This window comes from Alexandromys fortis, unplaced genomic scaffold, assembly GCF_014885135.2.
Source record: "Alexandromys fortis isolate MF-2015 unplaced genomic scaffold, M_Fortis_MF-2015_v1.1 scaffold_10, whole genome shotgun sequence".
NCBI classification, from domain to species: domain Eukaryota; kingdom Metazoa; phylum Chordata; class Mammalia; order Rodentia; family Cricetidae; genus Alexandromys; species Alexandromys fortis.
This window is the reverse complement of record NW_026067895.1, coordinates 2383732-2410147: the sequence shown is the minus strand read 5'-3', so window position 1 is coordinate 2410147 and position 26416 is coordinate 2383732. Positions and strand designations below refer to the sequence as shown.

The 26416-nt window shown below is 36.0% G+C and overlaps 1 protein-coding gene across 2 annotated transcripts in view; it reads left to right on the top strand.

Moving 5' to 3' along the window:
• Vps13a (vacuolar protein sorting 13 homolog A) overlaps window positions 1-26416 on the top strand; it is a 192357-nt gene that overhangs the window by 145818 nt on the left and 20123 nt on the right. Inside the window, exons 60-69 of one of the 2 annotated variants that reach the window (XM_050157178.1) lie at window positions 2189-2302; window positions 3740-3885; window positions 5534-5615; window positions 6839-6952; window positions 8104-8179; window positions 8261-8424; window positions 9304-9349; window positions 9442-9565; window positions 15922-16033; window positions 16221-19150. In XM_050157178.1, the coding sequence (XP_050013135.1) occupies window positions 2189-2302; window positions 3740-3885; window positions 5534-5615; window positions 6839-6952; window positions 8104-8179; window positions 8261-8424; window positions 9304-9349; window positions 9442-9565; window positions 15922-16033; window positions 16221-16241 (999 nt within the window). In that variant the 3' untranslated portion in view covers window positions 16242-19150. Of the gene's footprint in view, window positions 1-2188; window positions 2303-3739; window positions 3886-5533; window positions 5616-6838; window positions 6953-8103; window positions 8180-8260; window positions 8425-9303; window positions 9350-9441; window positions 9566-15921; window positions 16034-16220; window positions 19151-26416 lie in introns of those variants that run through there. The other variant, XM_050157169.1, reaches the window with a different exon arrangement.

The window sequence follows — 26416 nt, the reverse complement described above, 5'->3', positions numbered from 1 at the left end:
CATAACCCCTTCCTCCTTGCTTTTGTGTTTGTTCTTTTTAATTTTCTAAGGTAGGAGATTAGGCTATTGCTTTGAGATTTGTTCACTTCCCTTTTTAGTTAAATAGCGGTGTGTGCACATGTGTTTGCTTTTACAGATGTGAGAGGGTATTGTGCAATGTGTGTGAGTGCCAGAGTTTGACATTTTTCAAGTGAAAGTGGAGTTCACTCATTTGCTTTGGTTGACTGACCAACAAGCCCCAGGAATCTCTCTCCCCTGAGGTGAGATTCCAAGCACACTCTGTTGTACTTGGCTTTTTACCTCGGTTCTGTGAGAATCAAACTCAGCTCCTCACTTGTACAGCAGTCTTTTTTCAATATAAGTATATATAATACATTACTTAGTTGAATCATGTAAGAAAAGTAGTGAAAAAATATGCGTTATGTCATCTTTCTAAATATATAGACATATGGGGGTGTGAACAGACGATTGATTGCTTATACATAGGAGAAGAAAAATTAAGTTGTTTTGCCTTTCTCCTCTCCTTTCCCCCTCCTGTTCTTGTTCTTCCTTTAAACTTCTTTCTCCTCATAATTCCTCTTCTCTTTTCACATATAATTATTTATGTATGTACTTATATTTACTTACAAATTGAAATTAAAGTTATAGTTATATTAAATCTTGATTCTGTATATGAGAAATAACAATACTTGCCTTTCTGAGTATGGCTTATTTTATACTCACTTTTTCCCTGGGATTTTTGCTCTTTTGTTCTAATTCAAATTAAAGTGTGAAGTCATGTGATGGCTAATTTGTCTGCTTGACACTCTAAAATCACCTGTAAAAAAGACACTCCGTCGAGGAATTGTCTAATTAGGTTGGCCTATGCTGTCTGGGTTTCGAGGGCTGTCTTGATAACAGGAACTGATGGGAAGAGGCCCAGCCAAATTGTGGGAGGCACCATTCCCAGCTTTGGGTCCTGGATTGTGTAGGGGAGGAAAAAGTAAAGTGAGTAAGTAGCATGCCCACTCTCTATGCAGTCACTTTCTGCCTGCCTGTGGATGTGGCTACCCCACAGTGATGCACTGTAACCTAGAACTGTAAGCTGATCATCCTTTAGTCCCTTAAAATTACTTGTGTTGACGTATTTCATAGCAACCGGAAACAAAACTATGACGGTTACTTGTTTGAGTTTCAGAAACATTCAGTACTACATTTTTGTAGCGAGTAGGTTAGCTAGCCACAGATTCTCAGACTTTATCTTGGAATATTCTTTATGGCTTCTTCACTTCCAAAAGTAGTTATGCTTGGATGTCTAGTCAGTGGGGCATGCAACACTCTGAGTACTGTACCTTCCTGACTTTTACAAAATCAGCACTTACCTTCTGGCTTCTGTACAATCAGCTTTCCGCTTTTAAGATTTTTCTCTGGTATTTTCCAGTATTACTATTATTATTAACATTGTTATTGCATCTGTTGTACTTGGACTGAGTTCACACATTTCTGGATATGTATTTTATTTTTCAGTAATTTAGGGAGAGTTTCAGGCAGTATTAGGAATATTGGTTTTATTTTTATTTGTCTGTCTCTGCTTCTTGATACAGGTATAATTACCTACATGAATAGGTTTAATGGTATCCAACATAATTTAGAATCTGTTCAGTTTTTACTTTTTTTAACTACATAATTTCTATAACCTTAAATTCTTGGGACTTTTTTCAGGACACAGAAGTAACATGGGTTTGTGCATATTTGGAAAGGAAGTGTTAATGATTACCAAAAATAAAACCACTGCTACCTCACGCAAAATTATTTAGTACCTTCTCCTTTTTACATTTATACTGCTGGACTCTAAACTGCTGCAAGACAGATACTAAAGTGCTACAGACTGTTATAAAACTGTGTTTAAAAAAGCAAATAAGCACAAAAAGATATATTGCTGGAATGTATTGGTGCTCTCTTAAAATAGGATCTGTAGTCACATGATGAAAATCCAGGTACCATTTAATAGAAACTTAAAAGATACGTGCATAATGTGGTTTGTGGCAGACTTTCTAGCAGGAACAATACAAGTTACTTGTGAGACAGTAAATTCCAGTTACTGGTAATGTTGACTCTAAGTGATAGGAGTTTTTTTTTAACCTGTGAGGTATTGAATTTAAATATCATACATAAGCAGGTCTTTTTGGTGTTTATATTTCTTGTATAGGTTGAATATTTTCATAAGGATGTAGAAACATTTGAACAAGAGTATGAAACAGTTTCTTCAGTAGATCAATCTCAAATCAATCTCTTCGAGTATTTCCATATATCTCCTATCAAGGTAAGGAAATACACATTTTTTTTTTTGTTTTTTAAACTAAATACTTAGTAATCAATTTGATGTTTGAGGGAATTAGCACTTAAATTATCTCCTGTAACAACATAGTAGTTGTGTAGTTTTACAGTTACAGATATAAATAACAGAAGAATTGATTCTTTACATTTTAAAAAAGTATATTTTTATCATTTAGAAATAATATTGAAATTATATATAACCTATGTCTATATCTTGACCTTTTGTTATTTGACTTTATTTTTTAGTAAATTGTGATAATTTTTAAAGTTTCATATATGATAGTTGTTTTAGTTATTAGTTAATTATTAAGTGGACTTCAGAATTGGAGGGTCAGTATCTTCTAACTCCAACCTGTGTACACATGCATACATGCACACTACAACACAAAAAGATTTGAACACAGAATATAATTATAAGTTTTAATTATTTTAGTTATTGTGTGTGAGTGTTTGGTGTGTGTGCACACAATGTGTATATGTAAGTATAGGCCTGTCTTTGTCACGGTGGATAGGAGATTAGAAGATAACCTTCTCTCCTTCCACCATGGGTTCTGGGTTTGAACTCAATTTGACAGACTTATCTTGAAAGTAATTTTACCCGCTGAGCCATCTCGGCAGCCCAAATCTAAGTCTAATGTGTGCATGCACTTGCCATTTGCGAACATGGAGACATATAGGAGTCAGTGTTCTCCTTTGGCCATGTGGTTTCCAAGGATTGAATTGAGGCTGTTAGACTTGGCAACAAGCTCCCTTATATACTACTAAGCCATCTTGCTAGTGCTAATCTAAATTGCTAACATAATTTCTACAAGTTATTCGTAGCACATTAAATTATTGCACAATCATACATACTTACCTACATACATACATACTCAGACAAATACACACATGCAGTACAACACAAAAGTGCTTTTAAACTGGTTTTATTGTGCTAACCTAATTCTAACAGTTGAATTTGTAAACTTTAGGAAATATGTGGTTATTATTAACAACTTCAAAATCTAGGTCACTAATGTTACTAACAAATATATTGAGTGAACATTTTCCTAGGATCAATACAATGCTATGAGAATAGCATTGAAGATGGGTGTGATAGTATTTGTAAGCTCAGCATTCATGATGCTGAGGAAAAAGGGATTCCAAATCCAGATAGTCTGGGCTATGTAGTCACATTCTGCCTCATAAAAATATAAAAGGAGTAGAATTCAATTATGACATCTTAAATGGTGAATTTTAAATTAAATTTTAAATTGCAGAGGTATGTTGGATTTTGACTTAAGCTCTTAGTTACTGGGTTTTGACATAATTCAAGTCACTTTAAAATCTTATTTATGGTTTAATGAACTCAATATTAAACTGTTTTGTGTAAGTTAAAGTTGTCACTGTGGGGAAAGTGCTTCAATGTATTTCTTTATCTCTTCAGTTGCATTTGAGTGTTTCACTGAGCTCTGGTAGAGAAGAAGCTAAAGAGTCAGGACAACGTGGAGGACTGATTCCTGTTCATTCTTTAAATCTTTTGCTGAAGAGTATTGGTGCCACCCTTACAGATGTGCAAGATGTAGTTTTTAAGTATGGTTAATACTTATATCTATAAACTGATGAATGGTTCGCTTATGTTTACCTAAAAATTTTGTAAATGTGAAAAGCATATTGAAAATTATGGGTGAATTGTGGTTTTAGTATTTAATCAAAAATAATAATAATCAAAATATTACCGAATATTTTACCTGACCTTAATGACTTAGTTAAGAATAAATTTTAAGTAATTTCCTTAAGAAAAAGAGATGCAGGATATTCAGTTTTATGTATTTTAGAAACTCTAGTTTGAATTAAGGTTCCTCAAAAAGAAGTGGATACTTCAAAGATATGATGTCACCCACTGAGACAGTTTACCTGAGCTAATTAATGGGAGCTCACCAACTCCGGGCAGACAGAAAAGGAATAGGTCCAAACTAGACCCGCTGAATGTGGGTGACAGTTGTATGAGTGGGGCAGAGTGCAGGGCTACTAGTAGACACCAAGATTTATTCCTACTATTTGTACTTTCTTTTTGGGAACCCATTTTCTTTGAAGGGATACTTTGCTCAGCTTAGATATAGTAGGGAGGGCCTTGGACCTTCCCCAAAGCAAAGTGCCTTACCCTCTCTGAAGAGTGGATAGGGGGTTGGGGTGGGGGAAAGGTGGAGGGAATAGGAGAAGGGGCGGGAGTGGGAACTGGGATTGGTATGCAAAATGAGAGAAAGGTAGTTTGTTTTCTTTAAAAAAAAAATAAAAATAAGAAAATAGATAAGGCTTGCAAGTCCATCAAATGAAGACTTTTCAGTGAGTACATGACTCGACAGAATAGAAGGAAGTGGACGATGAAGGGATTAATATAAACGTATTGAGGTCGAGCATTTATTTTTAGACTAGACATTGTGGGACACCCGTGCAGTCCTGCCCTTGAGAGGCTAAGGTGGAAAAGTGACTGAAGGTCAGGGGTTCACGATGAGCACGTGCAACAGAGTGAGAGCTCATCTCAAAAGCAGGCAAAACCCACATTTATACTTGAGTGTGAGTTGCCTACAGGAGTATCTGACTAGTAATTCAACATGTCTGAGTAGAGACTACTTTAGAAAAGAATGATCTTTCCAGGTAACACGTCTTAGTCGTCTTAGTATGCCTGCTTAGTAATAGCAGCATGAGAGTCAGAGGCAACTCTGAGTCTAACTAGAAAACAGTCAGCACCAGAGCACAAGTCTGAAGGCATCAGAATAAAGTGAAATGGATCTTTCTGCTTTCATGGTCAGCAAAAAGAGCTTTTTAGTTAGTGAGTTAGTTACTGTCTCTGCTGTAGTCCTCAAAGGAAGACCGGCAGGCAGCAGCTGAAATCTGGGCATTCCCAGGTGGCCCCTCAGTCATCTCAGCTTGTCAAAACATTTTCTTTTGGAGTCTTTTAGAGCAGAGTTGGGAAATAGTTCTGTAAGTCCATGGCTGAGATCTTTGTCTTGGTCTTCAGTGTTTTTTTCCATATGAGTTACAGATTTTATCAGGTCATTAGAGAATTTCTTTCACTAGAATGTGCCAAGAATTATATTGAATAAATGTATTGGGAGAAATCTGGAGATGAAAATTCTAAAGAAAATAAAACTAATCATCAATATTTTTTAAAAAATGTTCCCCTCCATGCAGACATATATATTTGTATATATACATATATTTGTTAACTTTTTTTCAGACTTGCCTTTATTGAACTCAACTACCAGTTCCGTACAACATCTGAACTGCAATCTGAAGTAATAAGACACTATTCAAAACAGGTTAGTGTGAGATTACCTTAAAAACGGATAGAAATATGTGAGCTAGTCAGGCCTTGTGTGTGTCCATGCATGTGCACTGTAAATGTGTCAAGAAAGCAAATAACAGATTTCAAATTTTTAAACATGGTTCTCCTCCCTCAGATTTCAATTTTTTGTCCTTGTTCGTAAAACAAAACAAAATAAAAAACATTGTTAGAATTTTTTTCTGAATCAGTATGGATTAGAAATACATATAATTTTTAATAATGTGTTAATTCATCATGCTTAGTGTCTTCAAACTGTCAGTCACTGATGAACACAAATATTTTTAGTGTGGAGTTATTGAGTCTGCTCCATACCTTGTTTCTGTGAATCTGTTCAACTCTAGAAAGAGTCCTCTATCTCAAGATTTAGACTTGAGTTCTGGACGTGCATTTCACTTCTGCCATGTGCTTGTGCTACTGGGAAATCTGTAAGATGCGGTAGCAGTAGCTCATAAGTAATGGAACCCCGAAAACCTTTTCTGGGTTCTAGACTCTAGAGTTTCTTTTTATTTATTTTCACAGTAACACCAAGTTGCTTTTCAAAAACTAAGTATAAGGTTGTGTAAAGTAGCTTAGTCACTTTGAAGTACTTGCCTTGTAAGCCTGATGACCTGAGTTTGAGCCCCAGAACCCATGTGAAAATGCCAAGTATGCTAGTATGTACTTAGAGTCCCAGCACTGAGTGGTCAGAGACACAATCACTGGGGTTTGCATACCATCAGTCTAGGCTCATAAGAGCCTGTCTCAAAGAAGAATGATCGTATTCCTCAAGATGATGCCTGAGGTTGAACCCTGCCTTCCACAGTTACCCACACACAGTATATACCTCCACATACATTACAAGCACATGTTTTTAGTAATTGTATTTTTAAATGAAGAATCAAGATAAGAGGACTGCAGAACACTCGCTGTTCTTCCAGAGGATGGTGGTTTGATTCTCAGAACTCACATGGCAGCCCACACCTTTTTGTAACTCCAGTCCCAGGGCTTTTAACACCCTCTTCTGTTCTTTGAGGATACTGCATGTATGTGGTACACCAATACGTATGGAGGCAAAACACCCATATAAATAAAATAAAATGCAAAAAAGGAATAGTGATAAAGTTTAGGTCTTGAGATTTGTAGTAAAAATGTTAGCCTGCGCAAACTGAATGTGTCTACTATCCTCTCATGACGTTGATACTCATGTTTTATTTTTAGGCTATTAAGCAAATGTATGTACTCATTCTCGGACTTGATGTTTTGGGAAATCCCTTTGGCTTAATTAGAGAATTTTCAGAAGGCGTAGAAGCATTTTTTTATGAACCTTACCAGGTAAAATATTTAACTTTGTATTATGTAATGAACAGTATAAAGTAATGATTTCTTAATATATAAAACATTTCAATTGTTAACTTAAACTGTACATATAAACTCTCAAAACTGTAATTTTGAGAGACCTACAAAATTACACTTACAAAATTACATAGGAGCAATTTCTGCCTTTTTCCTTCAAATTTCAACTTAAGATTTTGTTAATATCCCTAACTTTAAGTGTTGTTTTGAAATAAAATCATGAATACAGTTTAGATTATAGGAAAAGGAAGCTTACCATGGATGGTAATTTTGTTTTGCACAAAAGTATGTGACTGTAAAAATAACCATATAAGCTGGTACTATACATAACCATCTTAATAGGAAATAGAAAAGAAGAATTTGTTCTACATCCCTTCATAGTTTCCATAAACATATTTGGAGTTTACCCACTTTACTTAAAAATGCATAACAAAAGCACAGTAGAACTAATTTTTATTCTCTACATTGTGATATAGAAATCAGAAATGTTAAGACTTTTAATTTTTCTAAAAACTTATCAAGAATACTACATAAACTGTACATGTGATATGAGATGTCCTTCTGTAGATGTGTTGCTTTTATTTATTCATGAATAAAGCTGTTTTGACCAATGGCTTAGCAGAGTAAAGCCAGGCAGGAAATCAGAACAGAGATATATAGAGAGAGTAGGCAGAATCAGGGAGATGCCGTGTAGCCTCAGGAGACAGATGCCACATGGAACCGGAACCTTCCTGGTGGGCCAGAGCCTCATGGCAATAAACAGATTAATAGAAACTGGTTAATTCAAATGTAAGAGCTAGCAAGGAATATGACTAAGCTGTTGATCAAATAGTATTGTGATTAATATAGTTTCTATGTGATTATTCAGGCTGGGCAGCTGGAAAATGAATGAGCAGTCTCCATTTACATGCATGTAGTTTACACTGCAGAGCAAACATCTTTTTTTTTTTTTTTTTTCTTCGTCTGGAACAAGATCTGTTGTACCCTTTACACTTTGAGTGTCGTGAAATTACCCTGCAAACTGAATGTAAAGTTTTTGCTGGTATCATTTTCTTTGTTCTTCCAGTTGCTATCGCATTCCATGTATCAGTGAGCTCATCCTTTTATTGCACTTTGTTTTGTCACCTTAGGGAGCCATCCAGGGTCCTGAAGAGTTTGTGGAGGGAATGGCACTAGGACTGAAAGCCCTGGTTGGCGGAGCCGTTGGTAAGCAGCAGAAAGCCCAGCTGCACTTCTAGACAGCAACCACATTTGAGCCTCTAGCTAACATATTACTCTCTCTACTAGGTGGGCTAGCTGGTGCTGCCTCCAAAATCACCAGTGCAATGGCTAAAGGAGTAGCAGCCATGACGATGGATGAAGACTACCAGCAGAAAAGAAGGGAAGCAATGAATAAACAGCCAGCTGGCCTTAGAGAAGGCATCACTCGTGGAGGAAAAGGCCTGGTTTCTGTAAGAAATTTCATGGGGTTCTGAATATGTGAGGGAATAGCTTTTCTAATATATAGTTTATATTTTATGTGCATTGGTATGAAGGTGTCAGATCCCCTGGAATTGTAGTTTTAAACTGCCATGTGGTTGCTGGGAATTGAACCTGGGTCTTCTAGAATGTTGAAATAGGCGCGGTGTCGGGGCTGCGTCCCCAACACCCCGGCCGCTTGGCTAGCTTATGCCCGAAATAACAACACACCAACTATATTCATTTAACTGCTTGACCCATTTCTATCTAGCCTCTTCTAGGCTAACTCTTGCACCTGGACTAGCCCATTTCTAATGATTGTTTGTAAGCACCCCAAGGTGCGCTTACCGGAAAGATTCTAGCCTAAGTCCATCGTGGGTTGCAGCTGCCTGGGAGAGCAGAGCATGGCGGCTGTCCGGTCCCTCTGGAAGCAGCGCAGAGTCTGACCTCACTTCCTCTTCCGCCCAGAATTCTATTCTGTTTTCTCCTCCCATCTATGTTCTAAGCTATGAGGCCAAGCAGTTGGTTTATTGCTCAACCAATGAAATCAACAGATTGATATGACACTCCCACATCACTAGAAGAGCAACCAGTGCTCTTAACTGCTGCCCCATCTCTCCAGCCCCAAGAATAGCTTTTAAATCAACATTTTATGAATAAAGAAATAGACATGTAAGTCTAGTTAAATTATTATTGAACATTGTAATGTGCATATAAAATATTTAGATAATCTCTAAAAACATTTTGTTTAATTAAATACTTATTAAGTAAATATGTTAATTTTGTGATCTATAAGAAGAAAAAAACTCTGAGATTTTTTTTTTGTCAGCATCATATGGAAATATAACTTTTCGATTATGCTTTCCTTCCAGGGTTTTGTAAGTGGCATTACGGGGATTGTTACAAAACCAATTAAAGGCAAGTGTTGGAGTTGCTTTGGTTGTCACATAGCTCACAAGTTGCTTCCATTCTCATTTGATCCAATTGCTTAAGCTGGTTATGTTTTCTAGGTGCTCAAAAGGAAGGTGCTGCGGGTTTCTTCAAAGGCGTCGGGAAAGGTTTAGTTGGAGCAGTGGCAAGGCCAACAGGTGGCATCATAGACATGGCCAGCAGTACCTTTCAGGGGATCAAAAGGTAAAAACTCTTTGGAAGTGACAGAGGAGTAACATTCTGAAGCCAGGAACAATGAAATGTATCTACCAATGCTTCTCAGGTTCTTAGTTATGAACTCCGTGGTGTGGCAGATGAAAAAGGACTTCCTAATCTTGATTCCTTCTAAAGTGCTGACGTTATATGACTCCAGCTTTGTAGAGCTCTCCTTTGTCATCTGTTCCTAGCAATTGTTGGCAATAATGATTTAGTCAGCTAAGCTTTGATGATGAAATTTATCAGTATATGCTGTATGTGTCTGTTTTAAATCAGCAAATCCTCCCTGCTTTTGAGGGAAAAAAATGCCATTCTTAGTTCATATTGAATTTGTCTTTAACATACGTTTATGATCTTATTTTAAGATCTGTTACATTCATTCTTCTCTCTTCATTGTTTGTTTCTGGTTTTGTATAGTTTAGAATTAAAGTAGGGAAAGGGGTCATACTTTGACTTCATAAGTATAACATTTTGAGCCACAGTTCTCAGAAAAGCTCAGAAGTTTGAAACCCAAGGAATTCAAAAAATTTAGCAAGCTATACAGACATCTCACAGAGCTGCTTGATTTACCTTGCATTGGTAAACCCTTGCCATTCTGTACCTGGCTTCATTACCTTCAAGGATCAAGTACAAAGTAAAACGTTTTAGAAGGATTAATAAAGGCCAGGAACTATTAAGGGATATATTTATGAAGAAGCACATCAAAACAAAGAATAAGTTATATGAATCAAAGGCAAAATAATTGAAACAGTGTTACTAAACAGTGGAACTAAGTTAGTATAAAATAATAAAATATGATTTGGAAAGGAAACAATTATCTCGAATCTGTTTAATGTCATTTATAAAGTGCACGTGCTTGTTAAGATGGAATTAGTTTTTGGGGGAAACCACTTTTGAGAATGAAATAATTAGCAAATAATAAAAACTCAAGGATAACAAACTTGAGCTTGTATTCAGTTCAGTTCCTCAACTTTTATAAAACAAAAACTGATGCAATTATAAGAACTTCTCAGATATGTATATAATGGAAAACTTTAACATTTCTCTCAACTTTGATGCATCAGGAAGATAAAAGTAAGGAAATAGATTGAGACATAATAATTTAGACATACTAATGAATTGTTGGCTACACACACAGTTATGTATCTCTATAAAATGAATTAGAGAGTAGTCTTGTCACTTAAGAAACCATTTCTGAACATTATTGGCAGTGTTTCTGTCCTGACACAGCTTATACTTTAGTAGGAGAGTAAAGTAAGTGACTGATAAATATGTGTGATATGTTAAGTGGCAAAAGGAAAAAAAATATGCTATGAAAGCAAAAGCAGATAAAGTTGGGCATGGGGCTCAAAATCCTGGGTTTAGGCCCCAGTTTTAAAAGACAAAAAAGAATGAAGGAAGAAAAAAGGGCACATTAAGAGAGACAAGGCTAACCAAAGTGGTGGTAAAAAAAAGTGTTGTCTTCCTTTCTTCCTTCCTTATTATTTCTCAAAGAGTAGGTGTAAGGGAGGTTGGTGCCCTCAGAGTCAGTACAGGACACACACAGACACCAAGTTCTCAGCATAAAGGTAATTCATTACCCCAAAGGGCCAAACAGTGGGAAGAGGTTGCCTCTGTATCAAGCAAAGGCAGGCAGCAAGCAGCAGTGGTGGCTTGGATTGGGACTGTTCATTGGAGCTTAGATACACAGTCTTCCCTTTGCCTGAATCTATCCATAGAAAATAACAGTGAGGAGGAGGAACCATTTGCCTGGTTGTTGATAGCTCTCATTCTTGTGTAGATTCGGGGTTGTCATCTATACTTGTTGAGAGGACTTTTGGCTTTTTCTTAAGACTCTTAGAAGGTTTTAAGTCAGAGGAGGTATGTGAGCTGTGTTAAACTACAGGGAGATCAAGGAAAAAATGGACTCCTTGACTAATCAAGAAGAGAGGTGGTAACAATTTGACCATTCCCATGCCAAGAACAATGAAAAGAGATCTAACTCTGTGAACATGCTGGGGAAGGTGTGAGAACACCAGAATTGAAAGGTATTTTGTAAATTTATTGAGCTTTTAATTTCTCTTACACACCCAAATGGAAATGTCAAATAAGTTACTTAGTGTGAGAGTCTGGAGTTTAGGAGAGAGGTCCCAAGTTCCCATGAAAAGTTTGAGGTTATCTGGGAAGTGGTGGCACATACCTTTAGTCCCAGCACTTGGGAGGCAGAGTTTAATTTGAAGATGATGGTCTCCCTCTTTACCTTTGTAGTCCCGCTCCTCTGGATAGAACACCCTTCCCTGATCTGCACAAAGACTCATTTCCTTTTTTAACAGTTGCTTTTCCACTAAGGCTTTCTGTGGCCACTCTAAAATTTTATTTTACTCATACCTTAGCTCAAGATACTTTGAATTTCCCTTCCTCTCTTTATTTTTAATCTTAGTTTTTTACCACTATTTAATATACCGTATATTTTACCTTGGCTGTGTCTTTCTAAAATTCAGATTCTATGAGTGAAGTGACTCTTACCTTTTCCTACTACACTTGTACTGTCACTGAGCATATATATGGTAGTCTGTTTTTTGGTTGTTGTTATTGTTTTTTAATTAAGCTATTATACATTTATATGCAGTGGCAGGAAATAATATAGAGGGATCCTTTACATACTGCATAACATGTCCTCTGGCCACTGTAACAAACCTGGTGACAAGAGAGATCGTTTCTCTCACAGGGCCTTGCCTATTTGAAGATCTCAGTAGCTGGTGGCTTTCCTTGCTTTGTAGCTGCCCTGTTGCATTTTCTGTCTTCATCTTCATATTCCTTTCTCCTTCATGTGTCTGCTCTCTCTCTCTGCCTGAGGACACTTTTGGTGGCATTTAGAGTGTGCCTACATTATTCCCTTAGTTTGGAGTTCTTAATTTAATCACACAATAGACTCTGCCATGAAGGAACCCTTACTCATTCTGGAGATTAGAACATTAGACTTCTATGGAGGCGCCATCCAAACATTATACAGATCTTGCCCATTCTCCACAGGGTAACAGTTAGTAAAATCATAGTATAATGAGACAAAGGGGACATTGGCAGAGTCTTCTGATCTAATTCAGACTTTTTTCCAGTTTAACGTACTAATTTACTTCTCTGTCTCTGTACTAATCTAATCATGTGTGCTTTTATCATTTCTTGTAGGTTAATATCATACATAGTAAAGTTATCAAACCATTCCAGCACAAAAAAATATCCCTCCTATTTCTTTTTATACTTACATAAAGCCTGCCTTTTTTCTAAACCTTTTTTCAGTTCTTTAATTGGGCTAGTTGTTCCTTTATTATTGAGTTGTAAGAATTCTTTATATACTCTGGAAACATACTTTAATAATTATACCTTGAAGTGTACATTAGAGTAGTTTTTAGTTTTATGCTACTTCTATCACTAACAATTTTCCATTTTTATCAGCTCCAAAGAAAATCTCATGATTGTTAGCAGTTACTCCCCATTTATATCTCTCCTTAGCATTAGCCATCACTGTTACTTTTTGTGTGTTTATTTGCCTATTTTGGATAGTAAATTTAAATGGAATCATACAGCCTTTTGTGACTGGATTCTTCAGGATTATAATTTCTTTTCTTTTTTTTCCCCCAAGACATGGCTTCTTTTCCTGACAGCCCTAGCTGTCTGGGAACTCACTTTGTAGACCAGGCTGGTCTCCAGCTCATAGAAATCCACCTTCCTCTGCCTCCCAATTGTTAGGATTAAAGGCGTGTACTACCGTGCCAGGCTAGTGACATGTTTTCAAAGTTCATTTATGATGTAGCATAAAGGAGCTTAATGAAATATATCACTGTATTAATCTCATTTCTGTTGCTATGATAAAATACATGACCCAAGAGCAACTTGTAGAAGAGGTTGTTTGGGATTATATGTTCTATATGGAACTATAGTTGCAGAGGTTTACAATGGTTGTACAGTTCCAGTCTGAAATGATAGAGCAGGCATGGCGACAGACAACAGGAATTGGAAGTTTGTTGGTTTCATCTCTCCACATGGAGAAAACAAAGAATGTGACCTGAAAATGTGACAAGTCTGTAAGCTCTGAAAGACTACTTCTAGTAACACACTTCTACAAGGTGTTCCTCATCCCTGAAGTTTATACCTCTCCTCTGCAGCCAGCACCTCCAGTGTTCAAATGTATTAATGTTGTACAGTGTTTTACTTTTTTGACTTTTGGGAGGTCTGCCACCCAGCTCCCAAGTAAACATGTATGGAGGCTTATTTTTATTTATAAGCACCTGTCCTTAGGTTGGCTTGTTTCATTTTTTTAATTGATTTTTATTGAGCTCTACATTTTTCTCTGCTCCCCTCCCTGCCTCTCTCCTTCCCTTCAACCCTCTCCCAAGGTCTCAGGAGATCTTGTCTTTTTCTACTTCCCATGTAGATTAGATCTATGTATGTCTCTCTTAGGGTCCTTATTGTTGTCTAGGTTCTCTGGGATTGTGATTTGTGGGCTGGTTTTCTTGGCTTTATATTTAAAAACCACTTATGAGTGAGTACATGAGATAATTGTCTTTCTGGGTCCGGGTTACCTCACTCAATATGTTTTCTAGCTCCATCCATTTGCCTGCAAAATTCAAGATGTTGTTATTTTTTTCTGCTGTGTAGTACTCTGCCTCCCAAGCATCGGGACCTATCTCTGTCCATCGTAATAGTGTTTCCCACTTTTAATGTGGGGAAAAAGCTCTCTTTTTAAACTAATTCCTCCCTTTAAGAATTCCCAATTGTCTCACCCAGTCTGGGATTAAAGATGTGAGCCACCACTGCTTGGCTCTTTCTCTTTTAGATAGACTCACTCTCACGTAGCCTATGGTGGCCTTGAACTCACAGAGATCCATCTGCCTCTGTCTCCTGAGTGCTGGGATTAAATATTGAGGTTTATGGTGGGGTGCCAGCCCCCCCTAAACCACTCAGGATTCAGAAGGAAAGCTATAGCAAGCTGACTTAAAAGGTCTGAGCATAAATAAATTAACTCACATAAGTCTTTTTATCATATTCTATTTATTCTTCCTATGCTTTCGCCAGTGTTATCTAGATATCCCTTTTGATGTTCCTCACTGTCCCTTGCTGTTCTTTGCTGTTCCCTTTCAATGTTCCTTCTTGATGTTCCTTTTCAATGCTGCTCCTAATCCCACAAGGTTTTCGGTTTATATACCCACACAGACGTAGTTAGCAATTCCATAGGCGATAACAATGGTACCAAGCATGCATTTATTTTAGGGCTAACAAGATGGATGGGGGACTATGTCTTAGAAGGGGTGTGGCTGTGAAGCTCCCCTGTAGAGACCAGGAGGATTAGGATGGGGCTCTAAATCAGTACAGAATTCTAAGAAGAGAAAAAAAAATGTGCATTAACTATATTTGTGTGGTTATTTAAGCTAGAGTTCGTAATTGGTAAATGTAGAAAAGAGGGAGGAAGTTTGCAAGGCTCCTCTCTTTGTGAAAGTCCTGCCCATAAGGATAATCGTGGGGGACTAGTTTTATGTAGATTTGACTTTGAGGATGAAGGCTTGGCTGAGTGAATGCTTTCACACCAGGGCCCCACAGTGTGGGGTAAGGTCACCCAGTTGCCAGTACAGGAAAAGTCATGTTTAAGGAATGATTTATGCGTTGCTGAGATGTTTCAGGATGAATCCCATTTGGGAAATGGGAAAAGTCATGGCCTCACAAGATTTCTACAGAATTGACAGCAACTGTTCCCAAGGCAGGTGTTCCCGAAGCTCTGTAAAACAGGTTTCTACTGGAATATACTCCCATGAGTTTGGCTAGTGATCTGTAAGCTGTACTTTTACTGTTTAATGCTTGTGACTCTCAGCAATCAAAGGTGTGTGCCACCACTGCCTGGCCTCTATGGCTAAGTAGTGTGGCTAGCTCCATTCTCTGATCTTCAGGCAAGCTTTATCTGTTAAAGCACAAACAAAATATCCCCATAACTTACTCAGTTATTGTGTGTATATAGTTTTAAGGCTGAGCACTCTGTAGACAACCAATAAGAGGGAGGTTAGTTTTCCTGCTCCTCGCAGTCCCCCTGCAGTCAGTAGTTGTCTGTAGTTCTTTGTCTAGGAATGGGACTCCTGAGAAATCTTTTCTTGTCCATGTTGACGTGTTCATTGACACTGCCATTGTCTGGTCTTTTTTTTTTTTTTTTTTTTACAACATTTTCTAGGAGAGACTGTCTCACAGTAGATTTTCTGATGTTCTGGCTCTGCATTCTTTCCATATCTTCCTCTATGATGTTTACTGAGCCATAAGTGCAGTGTTTTGATAATTTTTAAACTTTCTGTGTATGTGTGTGTAAATTTTATTTTATTTTTCAGAGCTACAGAGACTTTTGAAGTAGAAAGTTTGCGACCTCCCCGGTTCTTTAATGAAGATGGAGTTATCCGACCTTATAGGCTGAGGGAGGGTACAGGAAATCAGATGTTACAGGTAAGTGAAAAAACGTCTTACAAATGAAAATCAAAACATGAAACTTAGTGTGTTTTAAAATAGTTACACAATGCCTTAAAAATATATTAAGCTTTTATTTGTCTTATTTAGCTCTATTTATACTTTTATTTACTTAGACTTTAAAGTACATTTATTTACTATAAGATTCTTTTTTTCTTTTTTACAGGCCTCAAAAAATTTGATATGAAACTGTTAATGCATGACTTTGCAAGTGAAAGCCAACACTAGATTTTAGTTTTAAACTTGTACAGACTCTGTGAATCTGTTTCAGTATTTTGAATATAAAGAAAAGATTTTTGTATCGGTAACTTACGTTAAGATGTGAATCAGACCTTTCCACAGACCATTCTTGGTTCTGCTTTGGGTATTCTAGATCTGGTCAACACCGATATGCCTTGTACGTCTTTAGTGTTGATAGTATATACTTAGCTAGTTAGGTTTTTCTATTTGGGATACTTCTTTCATCTTTCATTCTACTACTAGTTTTATATTAAATATTTATATTTTATATTAAATATTCATTTCTAATTTATTCATGAAGGAAGGGAAAACAAAACTCAGGAACACTGCCACTATAGATCATCGTGGTTCTTAAGCATTTTTGAGAATGTTAGCAGAGCTTTGTGGGATTTGCTGCACAGTTCAGAGCAAGCAGTATCTTTTAGTAAGGAGATAGAATGTGTGGGACGTAATCTGAGTCAGTAGTCTGAGGCTAGAATAGTTTGTCAGCTCAGACATTGTCATTACTTGATAACTCAAGTTATGGTAGAAGTAACAACTCATACCCAAGGCTATCCCATTGTCAAGTTGTTTTGGTTTGGAATACTAAAGTAAGCCATTTGAAAAGAAGGAGTCAGCATTTTTATATTTTTGAAAATATTCCTAATAACAATAAACTGTTGAAACATGGAGTTTCTCAAGTTTAAATAACCAGGATAAAAAATTAAAACTTTTACTATTTTACTACTGCATGTGAAGTACATATTATTTCATTAAGTGTACTTTCCATCACCTCTGGGTCATCTGTTCAGTGATTTAAAATATACTGTATTATTTAAGTTCAGTATTTAGTAAAGTGACTTTTACCTTGATTTTTAGTCCTATTGAAGTGCCAAAATAGTTTCAGATTATGATAGAATTGGCAGTCTCTTGGGAGTTGTACCTAAGAGCATGTTCTGTAGTCTCTACAATGAGATTGTTCAGAGACAGGGAAGTTACAGGTGTCACCTGGCTAATCCAGTTGAAACATTTCCGTCCTATATCTGCCTGCTCTTTTAAAGAGGAATTAACATATTTTTACTATATTGAAAATGCTTTTCAAAACATAAGTAAAAATAAGAATGTTTCTCAAGAACTATTTAATACAGTTGCTGCAAAATAGGGATTCATAGTGAAGAGAATTTAGAAATATACTATCCTCATTATCCAGGGACAGATTATACCAAAAGTTTCTGATTGATAACTGGATTTCAGTGGCAAGGAAGCTTATTCCACACCGTAATTGTTTCTTTGGAATTTAAAACCATACATTTCTACTCATCACATTTAAGGGTACATATTATTTTTATTAGGCCAGTCTTTGCTTAAGGTTCTGTTTCAGTATATAAAATATCAGAATCTTTTTCAGCTTTGTGTATTTTTTCAGTTAAGCACATTATTAACTTGAATACTTACAGGAATTTAAGATGTCTTAGTGTTTTGCAGTTATCACTGTTAGTGTACAAATGTAAAAGGTTAGTTTATGTTCTGGAAGTGATAGTGCTTTTCTAAGTTAAAGCTACTTTTCTAAAATTTAAAAATAAAATTTCTAGCACATTTGTTAATGAGATAAAATACAAAGTAAAAGTGGTAGAACAAGAACCCCGAGGTTGGATCCGAGCGCTGCATCATCCAGCATGGTGTTACCCATGATCCAGTAGTTGGAGGTGGAGATAAGAGGATAGTAAACTACATAGCAAGTTTGAGGTCAACCTAGAATAATGAAACCCTGTCTCAAAAATAGGATTGTTATCTGCCTAGATTTTACATAAATGATTTAATGACAGTGCTTTATAAAAAGTTTGTTGCTTTCTACTTTCTAATGTTTCTACTTTTTATCTCTTTTTACAAAAAAAAGGCTGTGTTGACTAAATGCCATATGCTTGCTTATACATAATATAAATATAAAATACGTTCATTTTATGCCATTCTGTCTAAGAAGCAGAATATTATCTCAATGCTTCCTAGAAGTAATGAAGTGACTTGTAAAGAAGTAGAATAATCTTAATATATTCCTAGAATACCTTATTGATACATGAAACCATGTCTGACATGAGTATGTATGTAGAAGCTATCTTTAGGCCTGTGAAGTTCTAAAGTATTAATACAGTTACAGCATGGAAGACAGATGAAAACTCTGCTTTAACATTTCTATAACACCTAAACATTTCATAATTTTAACATGTTTTTCCTGCAGTTTTCCATCTTAACTAACCTTTATGCTTCTTTTTCCTTTACCATGCTGACAGAAAACTCAGGTCTACAGGGAATGGATTATGACTCCCATTAGCAGTAGTGATGAGGAGGAAGAGACTTAGTCAGAGCCCAGTTGTTAAAGTTCATTTGCTCCTTACCATTTCATTGAACGTTTGTGTGACTGTTGTCATCACACCCAGGTGTCCATTTTTAGGAACGTAAACACTGTTTACTTATAAAATGTTTTTCTGAACATCATGATGGAGCAAAGCAATTTATTTACACACAGGCAAATGTTTTTGTCAGTTAAGGTGTAGAGTATATCATATATTATGTATTTGCTCTTATATATCCTCGCTCTGTGTCCCACAATGTGTTGTTAAGAACTGAAGTCAGACGTAAGTGAGGTTTTAATGTTCATGACTTCTACTCTAAATCATCTGCTTATTTGTTGGCAAAATACCTTTTTTTTTTTTATAAAACGTTATGTGAATTTTCTGGATCGTAATGAAAATACCATTGTTAAGAGAAACTCAAGTGGGCGGGAGGAAGGACAGTAATGCCGTTCAATGTTTTGTATGTATTTAGCACTTAAAGCATTTTTGTCAAATTTCTTTTCATAATAAACACACATAACTTGAAGCTGTGTGGATTTGTTCTGTTCCAGAATCATCTGAGTTTAACTATTATATGAAAACTCGTGATTTGTCATAGAAAATTAATTATAAGTATGCTCTAAAATCTTCAATAGTTATTTTAATGTTACTTATTTCCTCGTACACTTCTGAGACAGTGAGCAGTTTATTATCTAACTTACATGTCCATATATTGTATCCCTATTAAAATACTATGAATTAATTCAGAATAGTAGAATTTGTATAATAAATTATAAATTTAGACATTTTTTCTGAATGTTGTGAAGAAAGGGCATCTTTTGTCTCTGAGTTTTACAAGCAAATCTATTTTATGTTTTGGTATTGAATTTTTTTAAACAAATATAATTCTCTTGTTCTTCTTTGTATAGATAATTGATGTGGTAAAAGCAACAAAAAAGCAAATGCCCTAAAAAGATGAATTGTTATAGTCACTGTAATGCATAATCACCTATGACAGCTAAGTCTTTTGATCAGTAAAGGAATAAGGAATATTTACTTTAACTTGCATTAAACACTTTGAACTTGCATTAACTTGTAGGAAATAATTTGCTAATTTTCAAGGTTTCTTTTCAACTCATGGTTTGATTTCTGCATTTGCCAAGTTTTCATTCCTATAAACCACTATCTTCTATGCTCTTTGAAAATGACAAACCCACAAGAGCAGAAAGGGACAGCTATCTAGTAATTAGCTCGTCTTTCAGCATTCAGTCACATTAAAACAAAATCAAGGGTATGTATAGCAAGACCTAAAAATAAGCAAATGTCAAGCAACAGTTTTTATTACAGTAATAGTCTTGGAAATATGTAGATTAAAATAGTGACTATAGAGTAACACCTTCTGCATCACACTGAATTTGTTTTACACCTGCTATTTCCTAACCTGTAGCCAACATCACAAAGCTGCCTCTTCTGCTAAAAAGCTGGATGAACACAATTGTCATACTTTGTGTGCATAAGGAAGGAAAGGTGGAGAAATTTCTTAATTTCTGATGTTGCAGAGCATAAGACCTTTCTCAGAGAGAAAGTGCCAAACTCGTGGTTTGCCAGACATTTGCTGAGTTTTCCTGTTGACAATCTGTGTAGCTTATTTCTGTGGTTCCAATATCATGGAGATGTTCGTGTGTGTGTGTGTGTGTGTGTGTGTGTGTGTGTGTGTGTGTGTGTGTGTGTGTATTAAAAAGAAAACATTTATTTACTTTTTGGCTTTTAAAGCACAAAATTTTCAGACTTTTTTCTATAAACATTAGGTATCCTAGTATTATGGGATTTTTTTGGTTTTGTTTTGTTTTTTAATTGTTTTTATTGAACTGTACATTTTTGTCCACTTCCCTCCCTTCTTCCTTTCTTTCTTTCTATCCTCTCCTGTCGCTCTCATGATCCCAATTTATTCAGAAAAGCTTCTCTTTTTCCTCCTTCCTATGATCTATCTCTGCCTCTCTTAAGGTCCTCTTTGTTTTTAATATTTCCTAACTATTAAGAATTTATCTGGCTGGAGAGATGGCTCAGAGGTTAAGAGCACTGGCTACTCTTCTAGAAGTCCTGAGTTCAATTCTCAGTAGCCACATGGCAGCTCACAGCCCTCTATAATGAGATCTGGTACCTTCTGTATAATTTGTTATGTGTACAGAATACTGTATAATAAATAAATCTTTAAAAAAAGATTCACCTAGAAAAATGTTCTAGTTATTTTTACAGTGGCTTGCCATTTTAATTAAAAGAAAATTAGAAGTAGAATCATATTTATTTAAAATCTCTTCAACAGGAAGATTAAAAACAACATCACAATTATGTGTAAGCCTTATTGATGTGTTCTTAGGGTTTCTCATTATTTGGTTTAGCCCTTAGGAGTATCATATGTCCTTAGCAGTATAATTGCCCCTTTCTGGTTTTCTGCCACTGGAAATTATTCAAGCATCTTTAATCACGAGTACTAATTGGTTTTACAGTTTTGTTTTTTGGAAAGCACTGCTTTTATCAGAAAAGTTTAAGACTGAAAATTGCTCTTGTTTTGTACTATTTTCATCTTGGTTGGAAGTGTAGATTTGGAAACAAGTACTATTTTGTTCTGCACCTACCCTACATAGAAAAAGAGTTCACATTTGAGTTTTATGAGGTATATAGTTCCTTTCTCGCTGTTTAATTAGCACGTTTTTAAATAGTGTCTGTCCAATAGGAAGTCTGTGGGAAAGCAATATTTGGAGCTTATTTTGTAATACTGTGCCTTTTATATGTTTAACTTTATGGTATAAATTTCTGCATGATCTTTGCTTGTGTGAATAGAATAGGAATGGTCTCTCTTCCCTGAATAATTACTGTTGGGAATTCATTATTCCCAATTGTTTCTCCCTTGTGCTTGAATACCATACTGAAAACTGGCAAAATAAAGTCCTAAAATTGTGTACCTCAAAACTTTGTATATGGTTGGTTAATTTTCTAAGCGCTGTTAAATGAAATCAGTTAGCACTCACAATACAATTAGATGAATAGAAATTCAGAATAACATTAGTAGTTTCGATATTTATTTGAACCAAGAAGCCAAAATAAATGTCAATTCAGTCAAACTTACAAATTTCAGCCTTAGGGCCTGCCAGGATGGCTCAGTGAGTAAAGGCATTGGCTGCCAAGCCTGATGGCTTGAGTGTGATCCCTGGGACCCATATGGTGGTGCCCTCTGACCTCCACACAGGTACACATAGGTAAGCACACACACAAACAAATAAATATGAAATCATTAAAAATATTTTTCATTGATGAGTGTCAGTTTTAAGGTCATGTTATAAAATGAATAAACTAGAGCCTTGAAGATGCCTTTTGGCTGTGGCATCTCATACTTGGTGTGAAAATATTGTATTTATGTCTTAAGGTCATGCACACTGAAGAATATTGCTGTCATTGCTACTGTTTTGTCTAGCTTATATTCTATGGTAACATTCCACATTAAATTTTGTTATACTAATGGAAAGAGGATTAGAACCAGCTACCCTGTTACTGAGTCTTTTTCTGCTGCATCTTCAAGCCTCAGTTTTATAGATTTTCTTGCAAATGAATATCATAGTCTCCAAGTATTAAATGTCCAAGAGCTTTAAATAAAATGCTATGAAGTACAGACATTAATTTAGATGAGTAAGGGTGGTCATGTTAAAGGAATGCTTGTTTTACTCATGATTGCTCCTTTGTAATAAATGATGACAATTAAAAACATTACACTTAATTTAATCTAAGTCATTGAATGAACAAGTAAAAAGCATCATAGGAAATCTTGAACCAAAAGATAATGAAGTCCATGATTGAGAATAGATCTGAATTAGAGAACATATTATGATTTTCATAAATTTGTGACTATTTTAATGTGGTAAAGCATTTTCATATCCATAATTACCTCTCAGTATGGTAAAGTCAGTGTAGAGAATATTCAGCAATTATTGTCTACAATGTGCCTTCCCGTGTCAGTTTTACAACAAATGTATTACAACAAATTCTGTAATACTGGATTTTAATGTAGTCCTCATATATACAAATTTTAATCTTAAATGAGTTATATTATTCTTGAGAATCTTATATAGTATTCAAAATTTAAGGCAGACAAAATAGTATATAAATTATTTTTTTTAAAAAAAATCAGACCAGAGTTTAAGATAAGTACATATAATTTGATTCTACTAAGAATATTTTGTACGTTGTCATTTATCAATAATCTGTTATCTATATTATGTCTACAAAGATTTTCTTACTGTATTTGATAAAACTTGGCAGTTCTGTGAATGTATAGTCTTAGAGACTCTAACCAGGTGAAAAACGTCAGAGCCAATGTAACCCCAGCACTCGGGAGGCGAACCTGGATATAGAACGAAATCTTGCCTCAAAAATACCAGACTGGTAGGTAGATTAATTTAGATTAATAGTCGTTTCTGTAAAGCCCGAAGTCCTGCTTATGAGTGATATCACCAACATTGATTCTGATAGAAAACTTTCATAGCTGATATGAAAACTCTATTTTTCATAAATTTTATAAATTCTATATACACATTTGTTAAAATAATATGTGTTCATTAAAGAAAAGTGGGAGATGGGAAGATAGCTAAGTGGGTAAAGCTGCTGGTTGCAGAAGCCTGGCAACCTGAGTACAGAACCAGACAAGGTAGAGACAGTAGTGCAAGCCTGGCCTGGCTCACAAGGTGGAGTAAAGATCCATGTTGAGCAAGGCAGAAAGACAAGAGCAACCCTTGCAAGGTGTCTTCTGATCTCCATACATGCTGGCATGTCCCTCCCCCAACCAGTAGGTGAACATCTCTGTCTCTCTGTCTCTGTCTCTCTCTCTCTCTCTGTCTGTCTCTCTCTCTCTCTCTCTCACACACACACACACACACACCTCACACACACAAAACTTTTAAAAGTAAGAACTGACAGAAAAAGATTATCGTTTGTATTCTTAACCATATATATGCAGGTTATTTCCTTTTTAACATTTTTTGTTCATATAGTTTTATGATTCAGATGCATGAATTTCTATTTAATGTTTTTATTACAAATTTTTAACAGGATTATTAACCTCTAAAAATTAAAAAGTTCTACTCATCGCATAATTCCCACATATGAGATGCCTAGACTTAGGTCTTAGGGACACAAATGGCCAGTTGACATTTCTTTTCCTAAAAAGTTTCTTCCCCTTAAAATCAAATCTCCTGACCTGTTAGTGTGAGAGTGCCTGACTCCACGGTAAGATGCATACTGCCACTGTATGTAAACATTGAGACCTGAGTTGTCCCAGGACATTAGTGCCTTCTTTACCATTTCAAGTGTTTTAAATTTAGTCCATATTGTCTTTGAATTCTTTACAGAGTTGTGATAGTTGCTATTGTGCAAGCTGTAGGAGGGAAACTGCTTTTGTTTGTTGTTATGTCTTTTCTTTCAGAAATTACAGGTGTTTAATTAGCTTCAAACACTGGCTCGATAGCCATGGAGGATAAAGCACCTTCAGCATCGTGGTCTTTCATTTTCCTTCAGGAAGAGAAATGCAGTTTATCTGGAAGAAAGGGCTTAAAAATAGCAGTCAGAGCACAGAGAGTGCTGGGCACTCTTCTTCTGGCTTCATCGAAAGTCTTGAGTAAGTGGACAAGAAGTAGGCGACATGGCTTATTTAACTCCACTCTTCATTTTGTAGCTTTCTCTCTCCAGAAAGTTATTTCTGAAAGGAAGGGAAAACTGAAGAGAGCTACGTTTTTCTCTGAGCTCATTAGGATTTGTATTGGAGAAAGCAGAGCTGAGGACAGGGCACTGTCTGGCTTGGACGCACTTCTGATTGCTCCTCTAGCGGTGTCACACCAAGTGATGGGGAAAGCACTTTCTGAGCAAGACTCTGAAGTCATTTGTGTCTTCTCCTGAAGTGATGGCTCTCCTTAGAGATTGTTCCATTTGTAGTTAATCTTAATTGAAAATTTATCAATTTAAATTACTACCTTAAATCCAGAAAATAAGACTAATTGACTTCTGAATATTTTTTAAAATTTGTTACCACTACAGTTGTTATGCTTGCAAATATAGTAAGAACAGGTAAATAGTATTGTATAGATATTCAGTCTATATTAATATTTTTAAGCTCTTGAATGTTAAGATCACATAGGCTCCATTTGCACTTACTTTACCTCTTTTTTTTAACCTGATAAGTACTAGTTTAGAAAATCTTCAGCCTTAATTAAGCTAAATGTGCTAAATTCTGCACCCAGGCTCACAGCCCATGATGCCACTGTTTACTTGCGAACTTTGCCTTTATCTGCTAGTTTCTGTGAACAGACAGGTTCTTTCATGGGGGAAGCTAGCACATTAGTTGTTGAAGCACTAGTATTATGAAAGGTATTTTTGTTTGCTAAATGGAATAATTTTTATTTGGGTCTCTTATTCATCTAAAAATCATGTAAAATAAATACCTTGTTTGTTTCTCAGTTAAGTCTTTAAGAGTCAAATGATATTAATATCTTAATCACTTATCATAATTCTAATGGGTTATATAACAACCTATCACCCATAGAACCCGTTGGGCAGTACTGTGGAGAAATAGACACTTAGATATGTCTGAGGCAGTTGCTCTACTTAGAGATCTAAGGTACTAGGATGAGAGACTAGATACTTCTTATGAAATTAACTTTTCTGGAGTAAGTTGCTAAGCTGCTCTGAACCTTAAAATGCCCAAACAAAAAAAATGTTACATGTGTATAATTGGATTTTTCTCAGCCTGATTTGGGACCATGATTTATGTTTAAACTTTAAACCACAGTTTAAATATTCTGTGTTCATTTGTCTTTGTTGAATCCCTGTTATTTGTATCTTGGGTTTTTTGTTTTGTTTTTGTTTTGGGGGGAAAAATTGGGGTTACAGTGCTTCAGACAGCAGTCAAAAAAGTTTCACTCATACTCATAAGCATAATTATTCAGTGATAGGGATTAAATGCATGTCGTAATGGAGGCTAGCTCTTAATGTCATGGTCTTTGCACTCTCCCTGCTTATTAAAACGCGGGGCTCTCCAGTGCTATGGGAACTGAGACACAGAGTACCCTTCTCAAGAGAATGGCCCAGGTCCTTCATGAACTTTGAAGCTAAAGAGACCTCTTTGAATTTGTAGGATACCTTAACTATGTCTCAGTGAATTGCCAAAAGAACATCTGCTGTAATATTCTGCAAAATACATTTAAGTAGTCCCTCGATATCTGCAGGGGATTAGTTCTGGGACCCCAGGGATACCTAAACCTCTGGATGTATATGCAGTAGCATAGTATTTATATAGAACATAGTATATTCTCCTGTATATTTTAAATCATCTGCAGATTACTTATAATTCCAAATTCCATATAAGTGCAATGTAAGTAGTTATATTCCTCAGGAATGCTGATGAAAAGTTTGTATATCATAGATATAGTTGCAGTTTTTTTTTCTGTTTTCTTTAAATTTTTTTTTAAATATAATTTTTTTATTGAAAAAAAAGATTTTCCCCATTTCCCTCCCCGTCTCCCTTTTCCCCCCTCCTCCCTCTCCTCTCCCCCTCTCCCCCACTCCTCTCCCCCTCCCTCTCCAGTCTGAGGGGCAGTCAGGGTTCCCTGCCCTGTGGAAAGTCCAAAGTCCTCCCCGCTCCATCTTGGTCTAGGAAGGTGGACATCCAAACTGGCTAGGCTCCCACAAAGCCAGAACATGAAGTAGGATCAAAACCCAGTGGCATTGTCCTTGGCTTCTCAGCAGCCCTCATTGTCCGCCATATTCAGAG